Source organism: Dama dama, chromosome 26 (genome assembly GCF_033118175.1).
Source record: "Dama dama isolate Ldn47 chromosome 26, ASM3311817v1, whole genome shotgun sequence".
Classification (NCBI taxonomy): Eukaryota; Metazoa; Chordata; class Mammalia; order Artiodactyla; family Cervidae; genus Dama; species Dama dama.
Window position 1 is genome coordinate 49,242,028 of NC_083706.1, and position 22,353 is coordinate 49,264,380.

The following is a 22,353-nucleotide window of genomic DNA, read 5'->3' on the forward strand; positions in this document are numbered from 1 at the left end:
AATGGAACGTACTCACTAATGAAAGAGTGAGTACAATAGTTGTACTATTGTACATGCAATAACACGGTGAATCTCCAGATAATAATGTAATAATGTTGTGTAAAGGAAAGTCACACCCCCCAAAATATACATACTGTATGATTCAATTTTTAGAAAATTTTAGACAGTGCAAACACATCTATAGTGATAGCAGATCAGTGGTTGCCTGAGGATGGGGGTATTGTATTCCCAAGGCCAGGAGAAAACTTTTGGATGATGAATGTGTTCATTATCTCAACAGTGGTGATGATCACACGGGAATGTACATGGGTCCAGACTCATTCAATTGTACACCTTGCTGTGTATGTACATATGTGCTGTGTATCATATGTCAATATACTTCAATGCCTGGAGAAGGAAATAGCAACCCATTCCAGTATTCTTGCCTGGAGAATTCCATGGACAGAGGAGCCTGGTGGGTTACAGTCCATGGGGTCACAGAGAGTTGGACACAACTTGGAACTCGCATGCAGCAACATCAACCAGCTTGACCTGATACCTATGGAAACCTCCACTGCTGCAGAATCAAAGTTGTCAACATCAGTAACTGCAGAGCCAACAGAGAAGGAACGCAACGATTATCAAATCCAGCTTTTCTGATACTAACACCTAGCCAAGGTGAAGTTTGGGCTTCGTGCTAGACCCATCAACTAGGATCACCATGGGGGTCATGCTACTAACAAGCAATCAGATAATTCTCACTATGGGGAAGTCTGGAAAGTGCTGGTGTCCCTTTACTGAGGAGGGGACCATCATTGGTTATTTTGGAAAAAAACAGAGGCAGTGTTTTCTCGATGTGACAAATTTTAAAACATTCCCTTAAAACAAATAGCATATGCTTTATGTTTTAATGTTTCAGAACTTGATGTGGCTGAATCAGGCAGAATACTCGGTCTCGCACAAGTCTTATTTAGTAGGTAGAGATACAGCTAAGTGATAATCATTTAGCCATGATTTATAAAAATCCAATATACTGAAATTAATATGATTTTGACAGAATGTTCTAATTCATGCTTCTTATCCAGTAAAGGTAGCCAGGCATTTTAATAGTGTGTAAACTCTTTCTTTTGTTGGGAAATGGAGAGATGCCCATGCATTCTGTCAAAAGTGGTGAAAATGTGGAGAAAAGGGAACCAACCCCTGTGCACTGTTGGTGAGAATATAAATTCGTGAAGTCACTACAGAAAACAATGTGGACATTCCTCAAAAAATTTTAAAAAACTACCAAAAGATCTAACACTTCCACTTCTGGTAATTCATCTGAAGAAAACAAAAACATTGACTTGAGAGGATACATGTTTATTGCAGCATTATTCACAACAGCCAAGGTATGGAACAATCTAAGTGTCCATCAGTGTTGTTGCTGCTGTTCAGTCTCTAAGTCTTGTTTGACTCTTTGTGATCCCATGGACCGCAGCATGCCAGGCTCCTCTGTCCTTCACTATCTTCCAGAATTTGCTCAAATTCATGTCCATCAAGTCGGTGGTGCTATCCAACCATCTCATCCTCTGTCATCCCTTCTTCTCCTGCCTTCAATCTTTCCCAGCCTCAGGGGCTTTTCCAGTGAGTCCAGCTCTTCACATTGGGTGGCCAAAGTACTGGAGCTTCAGCTTCAGCATCAGTCCTTCCAATGAATATTCAGGGTGGATTTCCTTTAGGATTGACTGGTTTGACCTCCTTGCAGTCCAAAGGACTCTCAAGAGTCTTCTCCAGCATCATAAGATGAATAGATAAAATGTGATACACACACAGGCATATACACCATGGAATATTATTAATATTTAGTCATAAAAATAAAATTTTGCCCTTTGCAACAACATGGATGGACCTTAGAATAATGCTAAGTTAAGTAATTTAGACAAAGACAAATACCTTATGAGTTATATGTGGAGTCTAAAACAAAACAAAAATAAAAATCAAGCTCATAGATACAGACAAAAGGTTAGTGGTTTCTAGGTGCAGGTGGGAGGGAGGTGTTGGACAAAATGGATGAAGGGCATCAAAAGTTACAAACTTTAGTTATGAAATAATTAATGGGAATGTAATAAAGAATCTGGCCACTATAGTGAACTATACTATATTACGTAATTGAAGGTTGCAAAGAGTATGCTGTGTGCTCAGTTGTGTCCGACTCTTTGCAGCCTCATGGACCTCATGAACCTGCCAGGTTCCTCTGTCCATGGAATTCTCTAGACAAGAATACTAGAATGGGTTGCCATTTCCTCCTCCAGGGGACCTTCTTGACCCAGGGGTCAAACCCACATTTTTTGCATATCCTGCATTGGCAGGCAGATTCTTTACCAATCCACCACCTGAGAAGCCTGGTTGCAAAGAGAGTAGACCTTCAAAGTTGTCATTACAAGAAAAAAATTCTGTAAATATGTACTATTGGACATTGACTAGACTTATTGTGATGATCATTTCTCAATATATATAGTTATTGAATTATGTTGTGCAGGTGAAACTAATATAATGTTTTGTGTCAATTATACCTTAATGAAAAAAGAAATTTAGCACCGATACACTTCTGTCTAAAGTACAAAAATCTGTATTCAAATTGTCCTATTGATGTCCTTTGCTTGAATCTTTTATATTTTTCCCTTCTCTCAGATCCATCCAGGGTCACATCTTGCATTTCGTTGTTACATCTCTTTTCGTTTTCACTATTTTGAAATGTTGCCTCCACCTTCGTTTCATAACATTGACAAATTTTGACTTGTATGAGTCACTTGTTGTACAGGTTTCTCAATTTGAGTTTGACTGTTTGATTAGAATAAGGTTACACTTATTTGGCAGAAATACTGGAGAACTAACTGATGCCGTGTCCTTCTTAGGGCATCGCTAAGGAGGCACAAAATTTCAAAGTCAGACTTTCAGTGATGTTTGTTTTGGTCACGTGGTTAGAGCAGAACTGGCCAGATTTCTCCTATGCTCTGGTTATTTCTGAATGAGTGCCAGATGGTATGCATAAAAGTTTTGGTGACAATTGGAGGTGCTGCACTGATGTTATTTTCCTACAGAGAAGACTTGCTTTTGTTTTTGGCAGACAGCTGGGCTGGGAGTACATCACTGGATTCTTGTCAGAGATTGAGAAGGCTTCCGATTTCTTTCATATCTTAGCTCTAATGGAACCCACTGCCTTGGGAGAGCTCTGATGACTTCGAATCTATTTTTATGTTCTGTTCAGGTTTTCTAACTGTTCTTGATAGGAGTGCTGGTCCAAAAACAATCCAGTTTTGTTAAAAACGATTATTGATCTCACCTAAATTACATTGGCTGCCTGGGAAATCCAAGGTAAGTCCACCTTATGTAAAGAATGCACTTAGAAAAGTAATAGTGCATCAAAAACAAGTGGACATATGAAAACTGAGCTTCTGAAACTTACAATTTTAGGGAAATATTCTACAGGGGAAGCAAACTCATTTTATTTGACCTTTTATATACCTTTATTAATTTATTTGACTGCCACTACCTAATTAATAAAGACATATGAATCACTGATTTTGTCTGCACACTGGAATTGCATCTCGTGAGTGTGGACTGTTCTACTTTTCTCATGAAGCAGAAAAACCACAACTACATTTTTTTATCCAATGAGAGTACTTCTTGTTCTAAGCTTTAGCAGCATTAAGTTAACTGTGAATCGGGAGAGAAAAAAAAATAGCCCTAGTGTTTTTTGTGTCCTGTTAGGAGCTCAGTGCCTCTACGGTATAAAATTCATAAAAGTTTAGATTTCTCTGTAGAGTAAAACTGTTGGATTTTCCAGGAAAATCCCCCCACCCCCTTTTTTTTTTTTTTTTGGAAAATCCCCTTTAAAAATACTGTGTTGTATTGTCTGACCACCCAGTGGAGAATGCGATCATGGAAGGTACGTAATCTTTTTTTTTTTTTTTGAGTTTTCCTCCATCTATTATAGCTGATTATAGTCAATAACATTTTGCATTAACAATTCAGAAGGACAAAATGTGATTTTCCATTAGTATTCAGAGTCCTCCGCTGACATCATTGCCCAAGAATGTGCTCTGCCACTAATGACAGGAGAAGGACAGGCAGTTGGGAGTGTTCAAACCTCAAGTCTAAAGAATGGACTGAAAACCTCATTTATATTTCTGCGCTTCACTTTTGGTTTCAGTTACGAATACAAGAGCAGCAACCTTCCTTACCAAAAGCCTATAGACTATTTTTATTCCGTACCAGAAACAGCAAGAACTCAAACTTTTTTCTTTAATGATACATTTATAAAATTCCTGTAAAACCAAGTCGAGGATTAGACTGTCTTGTTGGTAGATCAGTAAAATGGATTCTATTATTTTTTAAATCTGGAGAGGCTCAAGTATTTACCAGAGATTTATTACATCATTTCAGAACCTTCGGTCCCAAAGATTCAATGCTGGCAGCAGTGAGGCTCAGTTATCTGTGTTCCTTAAGGTGCCATGCCCTGGGACCCTTTGTCTAACATCCTAGGACCTCTGTTTATGATCTCTGTGATGAAGCAGGTAACTTACACTGGTTCTTTTGTTAACCTTGCTCTGTACACGAAATTGAATTCAACTGAATAATCCATCTGAGGCTTCCTTCCCAATCTTGGAGGCTCTGCTAATGGGTTCAGGGTTGAACAGCTTATGGCGTCAGCCTAGCTGCTCTGCTTCCAGGCACTGTCGGGTCCACCGGAGGCAGTCTCTTGGGTTTGAAAGAGCTAATGTGTCGATCTTAGCACCCTGCTCCCAGGGAGTGTTTGGTGAAGTCTTAAGTGACTATCGGAATATTTTAGCAGGCGGCTTATGGCATCTCTTAACACTGGTTCTTGAGTCAGCGAACCCACTGAAGCTGATGAAAGAACACGGGTGAAATACGATGTCTCCTCTCACTAGGCTCCAGGGAGGATCGGGTTGTGGGTAATGCCATCAACATCCACAATATTTCTAAACACCATAAAGAACGCTTTCCTACACCTGCTTATCTCCTAAACAGCACAGTGTCTCAAAGAACTAACCTCCTCTCCCTAAGTGCCAGTAGTTTCAGCTATTTAAACAGTATAATTTGAATTTTACAAAGAGTCTTTCCATTTGTTTGACCCCAGATGGACAATACTGCCAAATTAAAACTCTCTCCATTGTTACTTCACTTCTTGGGGCTAGACATTGGCTAAATCCCTGTCTGGACCCTGCTTCTGGTGTTGCTGGGCACCCTGGCATACTCTCTTCTGCAGGAAAACAAAACTGAAGAAGTCTTAAGCTTGGGAACAGAAGGGAGGGACCCTGTCTGTCTTGTTCATCCTTGTACCTCACAAACCCAAGAGGCTGATAAATGTCTGCTGAAGGAATGAATGAATGAAGAAAAGGTATTAGTGTTCTCTGACAAATCTGAATAGATTCTAGAGGTTTTTATTGACTCATATTCTCCCCTTTGCTCACCCAGGCAGCAACTTAAAATGTAAACTCAGTTTTGCGTCGTTTGGAAGCTCTTGGAGTGTAGAGACTCTATTTTTATTAAAAAAAAATTTCCCCTGTTCTTTGGTTACATGAAGCATGTGTGATCCTAGCTCCTCAACCAGAGACCAAACACTTGTCCCTTGTGGTAGAAGCATGATGCCCCAACCACGGGACAGCCAGGGAAGTCCCAAGATTCTATTTTTAAAAGTACTGTATGGGCTTCCCTCATTGCTTAGTTGGTAAAGAATTTGCCTGCAATGCAGGAGACCCTGGTTCAATCCCTGGGTCAGGAAGATCCGCAAGAGAAGGGATAGGGTACCCACTCCAATATTCTTGGGCTTCCCTTGTGGCTTAGCTGGTAATCTGCCTGCAATGCGGGAGACCTGGATTTGATCCCTGGGTTGGGAAGATCCCCTGGAGAAGGGAACAGTACCCACTCCAGTACTCTGGCCTGGAGAATTCCACGGACTGTATAGTCCATGGGATCGCAAAGAGTTGGACACGACTGAGCGACTTTCACTTCACTTCACATGCTGCATGGAGTATGTCCTGGGGCTTATGGACCAGCTTTAAGAGAACGTGATAAGAGGTTTTCAGTCAATAAGTTACACGTCAGGATTTTGAGACCACACTACGCTTACTGTGAAGCTTTCCCATCCTGCGAGGTTTATCACAGTTTATGGTGTATCATCAACCTAAACTATAAGCCACCATTAATTAAATTATATTGTCAACCAAAGCTAGTTACAGGACATGAAAGCACTGTAAGAATTATATATGTGTGTGTGTGTGTGTGTGTGTGCATGTGTAATCACACCAAGTAAACTGATCAATTAAAACAGATAACTCCAATTTAAACTTGAAATGTTACTACTTCATTGATTTTTATTATGTAATGCTATTTTAATATTGTAGTATTCACTCTGGCCAATAGTCCCTGAAAATAAATCCCTATGTTCTTTAAACCTAGATACTAGATACCTAGATACTGCCTAAATTTCTGAGTAAAAGGGAATAGATGGTTTTTACATAATTTTTTAAGTTGCTTTTGCCACTCACCAAAGTAAGTAGGATACAATTTGGTTATGGTCATTTAATTATAAGACAGATTTTCGGCATTTTCCCCCAGCGGGCCTGGACTCTCATCCACGCTTCTAACCGAACACTGTAGCAGGTGGCTAAGGAGGGCGGCTGGGATCAGTGAAAACGTATGCCCTCAGCACTGTGTTTATGGCCCACACCCCCAGCCCCCTCAGCCGCTGTTCCTTGGGGGCTGAGAGGCTGGCCGGCATGGTGAGGGTCTGGCAGCTGCTCATAATTCACTGGCTCCAACTCTATTTTTTCTGGAACACTGGGAAGTATATTCTGGGTCAAATGAAACTAAAGAAACCACTGCTGAGGCAAGAACCCAGGGAAGAAGCAATGGTGAGAGGTTTTCAACTTTTCAGCAGGGCATGTGGCTGGACATCCCACTAACTTTGGGGAGCTTTAAAAAAAAAAGATACCCAGGCCCCACCCAGACCAGCTGAATCACAATGTACATTCACTGAAGAAAGTGCTGTTTGAAAACGTGCTTTGAGATGTATCTCGGAATGATCCTGGTAGGGCTGGTGGCATTGCTAATAGAGGTGGGGGGGCCGGGGGGGTACAGAATTTTATTTGTTTCCAGGAGATGGGAGAGTCGGGGTAGCCACTTTCTCTGATTGCTCACCATCGTGTTCCTCGTCACAAAGAAAGAGCCTGATATACAGTAGGGACTGGATAAATATTTGTTGAATAAATAAATGACACAGTAGAAAGATTAACTCTGTTTTCTCCCCGTGGTACAGCCGTGCACTCTCAATTCTTCCTTCAAATGTGCAGCTGAATCCTCTCTGATCATTCTACAAACAAGCTGTCATCTGTCTGACAGGCCATACTTACGTCTTTTCTTATTGAATGCTATCTTTTTGTGTTGGCTTTTTGTTTATAGGGGAAAGGAGTAGATAGTGGTTTCTGTTTTTTTCTGACTCAGTAGAGAAAACAACAGTGTCAAGAAAAGGGTTTTATGAATAATTTATATTGAAGAGATGAGCCAACAACAAAATAGAAATGTTCATATTTTCATTTATCCCTTCTTCCTCCATCCAAAAAATGAAAACAGATGATTCAAAATGTTGTGGCCAAAATCTTCTTGATGCAAAGGATGATGAGTGATCTTGGACAAAGATCTGTGAAATTACATATACATATTACATACAAATACATAAAAATCACATTTGATATAAGACAGTTCTCTCATTGAAAAAACCTAGAACCCTCATCCAACAATATGATTTTCCAGGGGGGTCCATTTTTTGGGAGCAGGAAGCATGACCCTACTGACGGAGTCCAGTGGAGACTGTTAGCTGACACGGCCCCCGAGAGAAAGCAATGCATGATGCTTTAGGAATTTACATGAATGTTTTTAAAGGAATGACCAACACTTTATACATAAATAATGCTGAAGCATCTGTAACACTGTAATCTCTAGGTATACTGAAATTATCTTATAATTTATGTAGTTATACCACCTAAACATATTTTACTTACTTCAACTTTGTTAGGAATCATTTTAGCATGCATACCTCACAAGAAATAAAAAGTATTAGAAAAGAACAAACTTGTGTATTTATGAGTCCTCTGTATAGTCTGTTCTTAAGGTGCCTTAGACAGCTTTTGTTTGCCATTAAACTTTAAAAAATTGTCCTAAATAGAAGAAGTAAGATTTTTAAAAAATTGACTAGAAGATGAGTCATTTCATTTCAGGGATATTTTGTTGCCCGTAGTAACTGAAGAAGGGGAACCTGAACCTTAAAAAAAAATTAAACAATAACTTTTCATTAGAATTGGGGACGAATTTGTTTGTTTACAAATATCTCTAGGGAAAAAATCTCTCATGCATAGCAACTTATTGGACACTCCAAAAAAAGAAAAAAAGCAGCAGCAGCACATATTAACCAAACTGTTCCCTCCTGACTTCTGGGAAGACCAGGCTATTTCAGTGTCATGTAAACCGTTACTCCATGGTCTTCGTTTATGTGGAATTAGCTCTGTCATTAAGTAAATCCTGTGTGCAACGTGAAGACAGTCACTTTTTTAAAGTGATGCAAACTTTTTGAGCTTCTATATGGCCAGAAAAGTAGCACTGGGTTAATCTGAAAATGCAGCTGCTAATATACCTTTTTTTTTTTTTTTTTTTTAAAGCAACGTCAGGTCTCTCTAGAAAGTCAGCACGTTAACTGAGTTTCTAGAGGTAGCCTCCTATTTGCTGATTCACTTACAGGTTAACTGTGGAGCTGGAACTGCCCAGCCTAGTGGAGGCGGTGTCGGGAGGGGCCTCTGGAGCCAGCCGGCTGGCTGTGAGTCCTGGCTCTGCCTCTGAGTACTGATGTGACTTTGGGACAAATTCCTCAGCGTCAGTGGTCTTACTTCCCCCTGGATCAAGGGAACAATGACCGGGCTCACTGGGTCTGGGGCTGGCTGCGGCTGCAGCGTCATGCTCAGTGCGGGGAGCTCAGCGTGGCTCTGAGTCTTACCCACCAGCTCTTAGTCTCCATGCTGACGAAGCCTCACGTGCTCTCGGCTATCTTTTTCTCGGAGCACTTGGTGTCCCCTTAAATGTCTGTTACACATGTCTGTGACTGCAGCAGCCAGGAGTCAACTGATCACATCTGATGCTGTGCCTGGAGCCCTGTTGCACAGGCTCGTCCAAGCCCTGCAAAAAAAGGCTCCCTGGAGGATGTTCAGGAGGCTCCAGGGAGACGACATTTGTACTGACTTTAACAGTGGGCGCTGGTGGGAGGATCATGAATGAAAGTGGTGGAGGATTTTTGAGACAGTTGTTTTCCATCCACCACTGCCTATGAGGAGTAAACGAGATGTGATGTAAGTAAGTGAGCGTGATGCTGGCAATTCACAGTCATCAGCAATTCAGAAGAGGCTCTGACAGATCGTCCAGCCGAGGCCCTTGGTGGACAGATGAAGAGGGTGAAATGAGAGACCTGAAGGGCTTTCCCCTTCAATGGCCACCAAGCAGGCAAGAGCCAGTGTTCCTGACGGGGCCTCGCACTGCTTGTTTATTCAACAGATACCCACTGAGCACCTACTCACTGCCTGAAAGGCTGTCTGGACACCTTGGGATGGCGCAGGGAGCAACCACTGACCTAGTGCTTGCTGGCATCCAGCATTTTCTACATTATAATGGGTCAAGTTCTTCCACAGTGACTGAACGTGGAAAAAGAAAAGGCATCCTATGAATTTGACAAAATGTGAAAAATAAAACAAGTGTCTTATGTGTACAAAATTCTCCTGGAGAGGACTTGATGGTGGCCAGCATTATGCCATCAATAACAACACGACAGCAGGCATGTCAATTATCACTGCACTCTGGAGCACAGGTTTGTCTTGGCTTTTAGACAGTTTACACAAGCAATCTCTGCAGTGTGAGGAATTTTGAAAATTTACTCATCTGACTTCTCTTCCACTAATGACATTTATTGAGTGTATTTGCTTCCTATTGCTGCTGTTAACAGATGACCACTTAGCAAGTCCAGAACAGCACACATTTATTATTATCTCAGTTCTGAGGCATCAGCAGGGCTGGTTCCTACTGGAGGCTCCACAGAGGCAAATTTGTTTTGTTTTGTTTTGTTTCCAGCTTTTAGAGGCTGTCCACATTCCTTGGCTTGTGGCCACTCATCACTACTTCTATTGTCACATCACTTCTCTGACTTTGCTCAATACTGCTAATTACTAGAGAAATGCAAACCAAAACTACAATGAGGTACCCCCTCACACCACTCAGAACGGCCATCACTAAAAAGTCTACAAACAACAAATGCTGGGGAGATCGTGGAAAAAAGGGAACCCTCCTATCCTATTGGTGGGAATGTCAATTGGTAGATAACAGTATGAAGTTGTTTCAAAAAACTAAAAACAGAATTGTCATATGATCTAGCAATCCCATTCCTGGGCATATATTCGGACAAAACTATAATTTGAAAAGATATATGCACCTCTATTTTTGCAGCAGCACTAATTATGATAGCCGAGACATGGAACAACCTAGATGTCCATTGACAGATGAGTGGATAGAGAAGAAGTGGTACATATGTACAATGGAATATTACTCAGCCACAAAAACAATGAAATAATGCCATTTGTGGCTCCACGGACAGACCTAGAAATTATCATATAAGTGCAGTAAGTCAGAGAGAAAGACAAGTATCACCTGATATCACTCATATAGATATCTAAAATATGACACAAATGAACTTATCTATGAGACAGAAAAAGACTCATAGACAGAACAAACTTATGGTTGCCAAAGGAGATGGGGGAGAGGTAAATTAGGAGTTTGGGATTAAAATATACACACTACTATATATAAAACAGACAACCAACAAGGACCTACTGTATAGAACAGGGAACTATACTCAATACCTTGCAGTTACCTATAATGGAAGAGAACGTAATAAAAGAATACATGTATACATAACAATCACTTTGTTGTACACCTGAAACTAGCACAACATAGTAAATCAAGTATATTTTAAAAAAAATTAAAAATTCCATCTCAATTTTCTGATAGACTTAAAAAAAAAAAAACACAGGTAAACTGGATATATCTCTTTGAAGATAAATATCAAGAGCTCTCTCAAGAAAGTTGATTCAGTTCAGCATTGTGCAACATAGTATGGATTCTGTCATTACAAAAACCTTCTAAAAGAACTCTTCCTAAAGGAATCAGAATAAAAGGTGTGACGTCACCACCTGATACCTTCTACTGATTACAGTGGCTTCCCTTACAATTCAGGCACCTGCTGAAACCCTGCCGGCAGGGCAAACCCTTGGTAAAGTACCCAGTTTACTAAGGCAAGATGGCAACCTGGTTTATGTCTGCTTAGAAACGCAATCCTCTATAAATGTGTGTGTTTGCATTCCCTTTGTGTTACGTTTAGAGAAAGATAAATGATTGTGAAATAGAACAAAAGAATCTATACAGGGTGGCAGTGTCTGAGAAGCTGACCTTCATAGCAGGTAATGAATACCTTCTACTCCTACACAGTGTAAGCGGATTATTGAGCAAGCTGGTCTCGAGGCGGGGCAGGCGGAACACAAGCTCGTTCTCCTCCCTCTGGCTGCTTAAGCCCACTCTGTGGACTCTTGTGTGAAAAGCTTCTTGGATGCAATCTTGGGCAGATTTTAGACCTTTTCTGGTCACTCTTAATATACTTAAACCTCTAGAATAATTAACAATCTGGACTTCTCAAGGGCTTCCCTGATAGCTCAGTTCTGGTTCGATTCCTGGGTCAGGAAGATTCCCTGGAAAAGGGATAGGTTACCCACTCCAGTATTCTTGGGCTTCCCTTGTGGCTCAGCTGGTAAATAATTCACCTGCAATGTGGGAGACCTGGGTTTGATCCCTGGGTTGAGAAGATCCCCTGGAGAAGGGAAAGGTTACCCATTCTAGTATTCTGGCCTGGAGAATTCCATGGACTGTACAGGCCATGGGTGACAAACAGTCCGATGTGACTGAGTGACTTTCACTTTGGTGGTCCAGCGGTTAAGATTCCGAGCTCCCAATGCAGGGGGCCTGGGTTCAAACCCTGGTCAGGGAACTAAGATCCTACATGTCACAACTAAGTCCTGGTGCAGCAAAAAAATAAAAACAAAAAATCTAAGAAATAAACTTTAAGAAAATTTAATAATTAAGTCTTGCTGTTGTTCAATTGCTAAGTCATGTCCAACTCTCATCTGGGAGGAAGCTCTTTCCCCTCCGAGACTAAGCCAGCGTCAGGTTCGGTGGTCTGTGGTGGGGTGGCAGAGGGCTGGGGCTGGTGTGACAGGCTCTTCCTCTTTCCCCAATTTCCCCAACTTGCCGTGAACTCCTGTTTCTGACCCTTCAGAGCTGGGTCAGGGTGAGGGCGGCCCTGCCAAGGCAGGCAGCTGTGGCCTGCCATGATGGGGGGCCCCCTGGACCATGAGTGGAAGACCTTGGCTTTCTTTCTTTCAAAGAGAGCTTTTGGGAGTTCCTCAAAGACCCCGAGAGGGAGGTGGCTACGGTTTCTGTGACCTGCACAGTGATGAAGAAGTGTGTGCGCTGACCTCAGCCACCACAGAGGCTCTGAGGGATGGTGGGGAAGTGCCACTTGAGGCGCCAGCCACTACTTCCGCTTGCCAGATGCTCGGCGCCGGCCGGTACTTCCGCTTGCTGGAGGCTCGGCGTCCGGGGGCACTTCCGCCCGCTGGATGCTCAAGTCACCGGCCTGTTGGTCGGTAGGGCAGATGGGCACACGGGGCAGGTAGGTCCTGCCCTGAAATGTCCTGAAGGGACTCGGAACGCACCTGTCACTTCTGACAGGCTGTGTAAATCCATTCATTATTATTTGGTGACACTTCTTTAAAGGTTGCTATAAACTCTTCTGCTCAGTTCAGTTCAGTCGCTCAGACGTGTCCCACTCTTTGTGACCCCATGGATGGGTAGCATGCCAGGCTTCCCTGTCCATCACCAACTTCCGGAGCTTGCTGAAACTCATGTCCATTGAGTCGGTGATGCCATCCAACCATCTCATCCACTGTCATCCCCTTCTCCTCCCACTTTCAATCTTTCCCAGCATCAGGGTGTTTGCCAGTGAGTCAGTTCTTCCCATCAGGTGGCCAGAGTATTGGAGCTTCAGCTTCAGCATCAGTCCTTCCAATGAATATTCAGGGTTGATTTCCATTAGGATGGACTGGTTGGATCTCCTTGCGGTCCAAGGGACTCTCAAGAGTCTTCTCCAACACCACAGTTCAAAAGCACCACAGTTCATAAATGCTTCAAAGGCAATTAACTCCAACTCTGAGGATCACACGTCAAACTCCTACGTGCTTCCCTGGGAGTGTCTTTACTGCCTAGACACCGCACAGCGCACCCACTGCCCCCACAGGAGCTTCCCTCTGAGATACTTGGCTCCCTGCAACCTTTAAGGGCAGCGGCAGCCCCTCTGAGCCCTGCACCGAGCTCCTCCCCTCTCCAGGTACCTCCTGCCTCCTCCTCAGCTGAACCCCTGAGAACGGACCCTGTTCTCCATCCTGCGGGGTGATTGTATTACAGAGAACACAGACACCCAACCATGTGGATGATTCAGTTTACCTTTAAAGCACTGAACTCCTTAGTTTTATCCAACAAGGTAACTAACAAAAATGAGGTGCTTAATTAACTTAATCGCCAAAACGACTTCTGAAATGAGTTTTTGAAGTGATGTTAGTAACAGCAACGGAAATAGTACATCTTAATGATTTATCTTATTTAAAAATGGGATCAGATATTAGAAATTTAGGGGAAAAAACCCAAAGTCATGGGAGGCATGAAAACTAGGTTGATACAGAAATTTAACTAGCTATATGGAAAAGTGAACAAGGCATGGGTTATTCGGGCAAGCACTGTTTATACACTACAAGCATGATGGCTGAGTGGAGGTGAACTGTAAACCAGGTGAACCTGGCAAACCAGGGCGGTCAGAAGAACACAGAAAACAATAAAAAGAACGGAGCTTGATGTAATAGCTTTGTTCAAGTTTAGCCAGATGAATGCTGGCTTGTTTTTGTTCCTGCGGTGGACACTGGTTGATGCCCACAAGGTGGACAATGAAAATTCAAACACAGAGCACATCTCAGTCCTTGGGCAGCTCAGTCTGGTGGTAGAAACTGGCCGATGAGCAGTGGTGATGCTGTGTAACTGGGGCGAGGTCTGAGGTAGGATGACTCCTGGCAACAGACCTCAGTTCCTGGGGCTGAGCAGGCCAGGCTCCAGCTGCCAGAAGACAGTGGTGCCACCGGGGGTGCTGGAGAGCAATGCTGCTGACCTCGGGGAGTCTGTCCTCACGGCATTGCTGTGAGTCCGTCCTCATGGCATCGCTGTGACCGCCGCTGGGGAAAGCGGCCACTGACCGACTGATCCCTGGGACCACATGTGGTATCGTCCAGACCGTCATTCTTCAGCCCCAGTGTGAGTGAGCTATTGTCCTGGGATGCTGGAATAGGCTGGTGGGAGCTCGGAGAAGCCACAATTTCTCAAGGGGCTTCATTCTTGGCTGGGGGTAACTGAACCGACAATGATACTGGTCTGTCAGCTGTGTTTGGTCAAAGAGCCAGTGAGATTTCCCAAGGCACAGAGATTCAGCAGACTGGCCTGCATCCTTGGCCAGGGGGGTTCTAGATAAGAGGACCATGCCTGACTTTCTGCTGGCTCGCCAATACATCGTGTTGTATATGGATCAACACGGACAGTGAGTTAGAAGAGTCAGTCTCTCATATACAAGGATGAGAAGGATGGTTGTTTACAATGATAGGCCTGGCTACATCAATTTGTGGGGTTGTGCAAAATAAAAATGTGGGGTCCTTGTTCAAAAATTATTAAAAATTTCAAGATAGTGACAATAGAACATTAAATCAAGCTTGAGCCCCATAAAAGCTGTGGGACACAGGTGCCACACCCATGATGCTGGCTCTGATCTTCTGACCTCTTCTCTTCCCTGGATTGGCTCTTCAGAGTCCCATCAGGGACTGGCCTCTTGGTCCTCATGGGTGAAAAGTGAAAGTGAAAGTGAAGATCGCTCAGTTGTGTCCGACTCTTTGCGACCTCACGGACTATACAGTTCATGGAATTCTCCAGGCCAGAATACTGGAGTGGGTGGCCTTTCCCTTCTCCAGGGGGATCTTCCTGACTCAGGGATCAAACCCAGGTCTCCCACATTGTAGGCAGATTCTTTCCCAGCTGAGCCACAAGGGAAGCCCAAGAATACTGGAGTGGGTGGCCTATCCCTTCTCCAGCGGATCTTCCCAACCCAGGAATCAAACCAGGGTCTCCTACATCACAGGTGGATTCTGTACCAACTGAGCTATGAGGGAAGCCCCCACGAGTGAAAAGGTATGAGATACTGATGGAACAGGGCTTCCCAGGTGGCTTAGCGGTAAAGAATCTTCTGTCATTGCAGGAGATGTGGGTCCGATCCCTGGGTTGGGAGGATCCCCTGGAGCAGGAAATGACAACCCACTCCAGAATTCTTTCCTGGAAAAATCCCATGGACAGAGGAGCCTGGCGGGCTATAGTCCACGGAGTTGCAAAGAGTCAGACATGACTGAGCACGCACGCACTGCTTACTTACGCCTACTGATGGAACAAGGAATGGGACAGCCTTTGGATGAAGGAAGGTGGGCTGTGAAGTAGGGGTCAACCTGTCCAGGACTCCTCCTCAGCAGCAGTGGCCTTTCAGAGCTGGAGCTGCCTTTCCATGGAACAGGACCACTGGGGTCTTCCATCTGCTGTAAGGAAATGAACCATCGCCGAGTGCTTAAGGCTGTGTAGTCAGGCCTGACGGAATGCTGAGTGGCAGATCAGAGCTGGAAATCATGGGTCCCCCAAGTTACACAGCTGCCACTACCACACCTGGTTCCCAGACCCTGACCGTGCTAGAGGACGGCCTGGGACTCACCCTGTTATGCAGCTGATCACTGGCACGTCATGACACAGGGCTGAGGGTTCTCTCCTGGAGTCAAATTCTAGCTCTGCTCAGCCCGGGTCAGCGCCCCTGCCCTCCACCCCCCGACTGTGACAGAGAATGGGGAAATGGCTCGTCATTGCTCCTGTTGCTAAGGTTTCCTCCCATGAGTACTATTCAGGCCTGGTACATGCGCTACCCAAACATTGGCATTCTAAGGAAGGCCAAGTGGGAACACTTTAGCTGAGAACTGAAGGATGAGAAGTTTGCTAAACAGGCAAATAGTATGTGTGTGTATGTGTGTGTGTGGTGCAGTGGTTGGAGGAGGTTCATAGGCAAGATGAACAACAGGTGCAAAAGCAGAGAAGCCAACCAGAGGAAATAAAAATCAGGAAACCGTTAGTAATTTGGTTTGGTGAGAACAAAGGGTATGTGTACGAGAGTCACAGGAAATGTGCCTGGACAGACAGTCAGGGGCCAGACCGCAGAGAGCCTTCACATCTGTTAAGGAGTCTGGACTTTATACTTTGTACACAGTGGTAAGACAATGAAGGATTTTCAGGAGGAAAGTGATACAATCAGATCTAAAGTTCTGATGGACTGCCAGAGTAAAAGTGAGAGGACGGTAAGACTGGAGGCAGGCGGTTGCAATGGTCGAGAAGAAAATGACAGGAGAGGGAACCTTGCTGAACTGAATGACTTCACGTACGATTAAGCCAAGGAGACCCTGAAGCCACAGGATCCCGGGGGCCACAAGACAGGAACAGCCTGGATATTTATTTTTTTTGGCAGGGAGCTCCTCAGAAGAGTCACCATCCCAGGAACATCTGAACTGGGTTTTACATGAGAGTAACATAAAGTTGTGTTGTGCTTAAGCCATAGAGATTTTTGCATTTCTTTTATAAGTATTTTTTCAGCTTTAAGCCCATATTGACGCACAGAAATCAGGAAATCAATGGTGAGTAGCACCATTAATTCAATATAGAGAAGACAGAAAGGAAACAGTTCAGAAAATGATGATGGATTTGTTTAACGATGTCTCGAATTTGAGATGCCAGTTTGGTAGCAAAATGAAACTTGAAACAACTCTCCAAGGGTTTCTGCCCATCTTGACAGCAAGGCATGGACTGCCCTTTGTCTCATACTTTCTTTTCAGGGATGTTTGTATAGCAAACAATCTTCGAAGAAAACCTGAATAATCTCTGAAGAAAAAGACTGTGTCTCCCTCTGGAGCCAAGAGCAGGCCCGCTTGCTGCCCACTATGAAAGACTGGTGCTCTCTGAGCTCAGGGGGTCCTCTCCCTTAAGGCCACTCACCACATGGGCAAGTTCCGTCTGGCCTTCTTCACTTTGCCTTGAGGCAACAGCACAAAAATGCTGATATTCCGGGTACTGCTACCGCTGTAACACATAACCCCGTGTCTCTGACTCAGGAGTCTTACGTCAAAATTTACCAGCACTCATGAATCTCTGGAGGCTAACTTGATAACATGGAAGTAGATAAAATCTGAGGCTCTTCATAGTTCTGGACAGAGCAGTCCAGAGATGGTTAGAGATAACAGATTTAGAGCCCAGGGCTGAGTCTCACCAGAGTGTGGGGGCGTTGAGTAGTGGGCAGTGATGAGATTACCTAGGGTTGGGGGTTGGTTTCTGAGCACTACGTGAGAGATGACAAAGATGAGGAAGAAGAGACTCTGGGAGAACTGTGACTACCAACAGAGAAAGGAAGGAAGAGCACATGGACAGACCCAAGACACAGACAGCTTCGGAGAAACAGCTTCGGCTTCACCCAGGAGGGGTGAGGAATGTTAAGTACTGAGAAAGTCAGTGAGATAAACAAGTCTGGATCCGAAACTTGAGAAGTCACTGGAGACTTGTGAATGACCAGTTTCAGGGGAGTGATGAAGACAAAATCCAGATGACCAAGCAAGGGTCTGAAAACAGTAGGAGGTTTAAGAATGGAAGGACAATGCAGTCCATGTTTCAAGAAGCAGGTGTGAAGGGGACTTCTCTGGTGGCTCAGGGTTGTAAGGAATTTGACTGCCAATGCAGGAGACACGGGTTCAATCCCTGATCTGGGAAGATCCCATATGCTGAGGAGTGCCTTTAAGTCTGTTAGCAGCAGCAGCCACAACTACTGAGCCTGTGCTCTGGAGCCTGGGGGCTGAAACTACTGAAGCCCATGTGCCCTAGAGTCTGTGTTCCCCTAGAAAAGCCACGGCAGTGAGAAGCCTGAGCACCTCAACTAGAGAGTAGGCCCCACTCACCGCAACTAGAGAAAAGCCGCTGTAGCCATGAAGACCCAGCACGGCCAAAAATAAATACATAAAAATTTTTTTTTAAGTTATGCCCACCACCTAGATAGCCACATTCCATTAAAAAAAGAGAGACAGAAGTGTGAAGGACAGAGGATTATACTAGTAAGGTGTCTAAGGTTTTAAAAAATGCCTCTGATATGATTTTATACATACATATAATACACACAGACACACACACACACGTAGCTTATACCTTAATCCTTGTATCTAAGCTTTTCCATCCTTTTAAAGTGTACAAATCAGTGCAACAGTGATCACTACTTAAATTTGAGAATATTTTCATTACTTAATACCCATTAGCAGGCATTTCGGTTACACCCTCTTCAGCCTCTGGCAACTGGACATTTCATATAAATAAACTGATATAATGTGATTTATGACTGGGTTCTTTCCATATTATAATTTATTTTCAAGGTTCATCCATGTCATAGCACATAAGTAGCACTTCATTCTTTTTATTGCCAAATAATATTGCATTGTTTGGACAGACTAGTTTTTATTTATTCTTTGATGGGTATTTAGATTCTTCCTATTTTTTTGCTTTTATGAATAATGTTGCTATGAACATTCACACACACAGTTCTGTATGGATGTGTTTTTATTTCTCCTGGGTGGAGAAACGGAATACCTAGGAATGGAATTGCGGGATAAACATGTAATTGTATTCTTGCCGGGAGAATCCCATGGACAGAGGAGCCTGGTGGGCTAGTCCATAGGGTCTCACAGAGTTGGACATAACTGAAGCGACTTATATAATTGTACGTTTAACATTTTAAGAAACTGCCAAACTGTTTTCCAAAGTGACTGTATCATCTTACAATACCATCAGTAGTGGGTGAGATTTCTCTTTCCAACTTCTCTTTATCCTCATCATCTTTTGCTACTGTCTCACTTTGATTTTACCCATCTTAGTGGGTATGAAGTAGTGTAATAATGTGACTTTGATTTGTATTTCCTTGTTGACTAATGATGTGGAATACATTTCACGTGCTCATTGGCCATTTGTTTAAAAAAATGTCTACTCAAATCCTTTGCTGATTTTAAAATTGGGTTGTTGTTTTATTGTTGTTTGGGAAAAACCTGAATGAACTTTTTGGCCAAGTCAGTATTTAAGTCTTTTTTTTTTTTTTTTTTAGTATTTAAGTCTTTCTTTCATCATTTTTGTTGTTTGCATTAGGTAAGTTGTGCACCTCTCTGATTAAGTTAGTACTTAAGTATTTTATCCCTTTTGGTGCTATTATAAATAAAATTAATTTCCTTTCAGACTGTTCACTGTTAATTGTAGAAATATAATTGACTTTTGCATACTATTGATTTTATAGACTGAAAACTTGTTGAACTCTGTTAATTCTAGTATTCTTTTTGTCAATTTTTAAAGTTTCTATACACAAGGCTTCCCAGGTGGCACCATGGTAAAGAATCTACCTGCAGGGATGGGGAGGGATATGGGAGGGGGTTTCAGGATGGGGAACACATGTAAACCCATGGCTGATTCATGGCAATGTATGGCAAAAACCACTACAATATTGTAAAGTAATTAGCCTCCAATTAAAAAAAAAAAATCTACGTGCCAAGACACACAGGAGACACACACAGTTCAATTCTTGGGTTGGGAAGATCCCCTGGAGGAGGAAATGGCAATCCACTCTGGTAGTCATGCCTGGGAAATCCCATGGACAGAGGAGCCTGGCAGGCTAGTCTGTGGGGTTTCAAAGAGTCAGACACGACAGCATGCATGAATGAATATACAAGGCATTGTCTTCTGCAGTTTAGAGTTTTACCTTTCCTTTCCAATCCGGATGTTAGATACATTTATTTTCTGTGCCAAACTGCCGTTGCCAGAACTTCCAGTGCAATGTTGAACAGAAGTGGCGACAATAGGTATTTTTGTTTTGTTTCTGATCTTAGGGGGAAAAGCATTCAGTCGTTCACCTTATGATGTTAGCTGTGGGGTTTTCCTGGATGCCTTTATAGGGCTGCCTTTATCTCTGCTGTTCTCAGTATGGTTGGCTGCTTATTGTTGCTGCTCAGTCGCTCAGTCGTGTCCGACTCTCTGCGACCCCATGGACTGCAGCACGCCAGGCTTCCCTGTCCATCACCAACTCCCGGAGCTTACTCAAACTCATGTCCATCAAGTCGGTGATGCCATCCAACCATCTCATCCTCTGTCGTCCCCTTCTCCTGCCTTCAATCTCTCCCAGCATCAGGCTCTTTTCCAATGAGTCGGCTCTTCACATCAGGTGGCCAAAGTATTGGAGCTTCAGCTTCAGCATCAGTCCTTCCAATGAATATTCAGGACTGATCTCCTTTAGGATGGACTGGTTTGATCTCCTTGCAGTTCAAGGGACTCTCAAGAGTCTTCTCCAACACCACAGTTCAAAAGCATCAATTCTTTGGTGCTCAGTCTTCTTTATAGTCCAGTCCTCACATAATGCCAACTTTGTTTTTACCCTTCAATATTGTGTTGGCTCTTCTGGGTCTTTTGCCTCTCCACATCATCAGTTTGTTGATATCTGTAAACTAATTAGCTTAGATTTTGATTGGGACTGCACTGAATCTATAGATCAAGTTGGGAAGAACTGACATTTTGACAATCTTGAGTCGCCCTATTCATCAACATGAAATGTTTCTCCACTTAGTAGTTTGATTTCGTTCATCAGTTTTGTAGTTTTCCTCATATAAATCTTATACACATTTTGTTAAGATTTATAACTAAGTATTTCATTTTGGGGAGATTCTAATGTGATTTTAATTTTAAATTCCATTTGTCAATTGCTGGTATATAGGGAAGTGATAAATTTTTATATATTAATCTTCCATTTTGCCACTTTACTATAAGTTTCAGGAATCATTTTGGTGATTCTTTGGGATTTTCTACCTTGACAATCATGTCATCTGCAAACAAATCATTTTATTTCTTCATTGTCAGTCTATATACTTGTTATTTCCTTGTTTTACTGCATTACCTGGGACTCAGTATAGTGAAAAGGAATGGTCAGAGAGGACATCCTTGCTTTATAACTGATCCTAGTGGGAAAGCTTCTAGTTTGTCACCATGGTGTTAGCCCTAAGGTTTTTTTTTTTTTTTTGCTAGCTATTCCTTATAAAATTGAGGAATTACCCTCATTTCTACTTATTGAGGGATTTTTCTTTTTCCAAATCATGAATGGGTGTTCAATTTTGTCAAATGCTATTCCTGCATCTATTGATATGATCATGTAATATTTCTTTTTAAGCCTATTTCTGTGATGGATTACATTAATTGAATTTGAAATGTTAAACCACCTGGCATTCCTGGGATAAATCTACTAAGTCATGGTATAAAATTTCTATTATACATTATTGAATTCAATATGCTAGTATTTTGCTGCAGATTTTTGCAACTAGGTTCATGAGAGATATGGGTCTGTAATTTTCTTGCAATGTCTAATTTTGGTATTTAATGTTGGTCTTATAGAGTAGGTTAGGAAGTACTCCTTTTATTTTTATCATGTGAAAGAAACTGTAGAGAACAGGTATAATTTGTTAAATGGTGTTTGGTAGAATTCACCAGAGAACTCATGTGGGCCTCGTGTTTTCTGTTTTGTAAGGTTATTAATTCAATATATTTAATAGATATAGGCTTATTCAGATTGCCTACTTCCTCCTGCATTTTTATGAACAGTTTTGTTGGATATAAAATTTCTGAATGACAGCTTTTTTCTTTTAGCACTTTTGAGTATATCATTTCATTGCCTTCTGACCTCGATGGTGTCTGAATAAAAATAAGTTGCTAATATTGAGGAGTCTTTGTATATGATAGCTGTTTTTGTCTTGCTGCTGTTGAGGCCCAAGGCATGCTGCAGCCAAATATGCCTTAGTGGCATATTGATAATTTTGAATTAAAGTTACTTGAGAAGCAGTCAGTGAAAAAAAAAGAAAGCATATAAAAAAACCACTGTGCCCTCAACTCCTTACTCCTAAAGAGTGGGAAATAAATCTCCCAAGTGAAGAAGGGGTCCTCCCTATACCAGGAGGGTAGAAAGCATCCTTAACAACAGAGTTAGGGCATTCTAGGCTAAGA

At 42.6% G+C, this 22,353-nt stretch overlaps 1 protein-coding gene across 5 annotated transcripts in view; it reads right to left on the minus strand.

Moving 5' to 3' along the window:
• Nucleotides 1–7,512: 7,512 nt before the first annotated feature.
• Nucleotides 7,513–22,353, minus strand: part of RSPH3 (radial spoke head 3) — a 41,218-nt gene continuing 26,377 nt past the window's right edge. For 2 of the 5 annotated variants that reach the window (XR_009690707.1, XM_061130431.1), the window contains one exon: nucleotides 7,513–7,681. Coding sequence is in view for 1 of the 5 variants with exons in the window: in XM_061130431.1 (XP_060986414.1) it covers nucleotides 7,620–7,681 (62 nt within the window). In the remaining 4 variants the exon portion in view is untranslated. Of the gene's footprint in view, nucleotides 8,928–15,640; nucleotides 15,798–22,353 lie in introns of all 5 variants that reach the window. The other 3 variants (XR_009690708.1, XR_009690709.1, XR_009690706.1) reach the window with 3 other exon arrangements.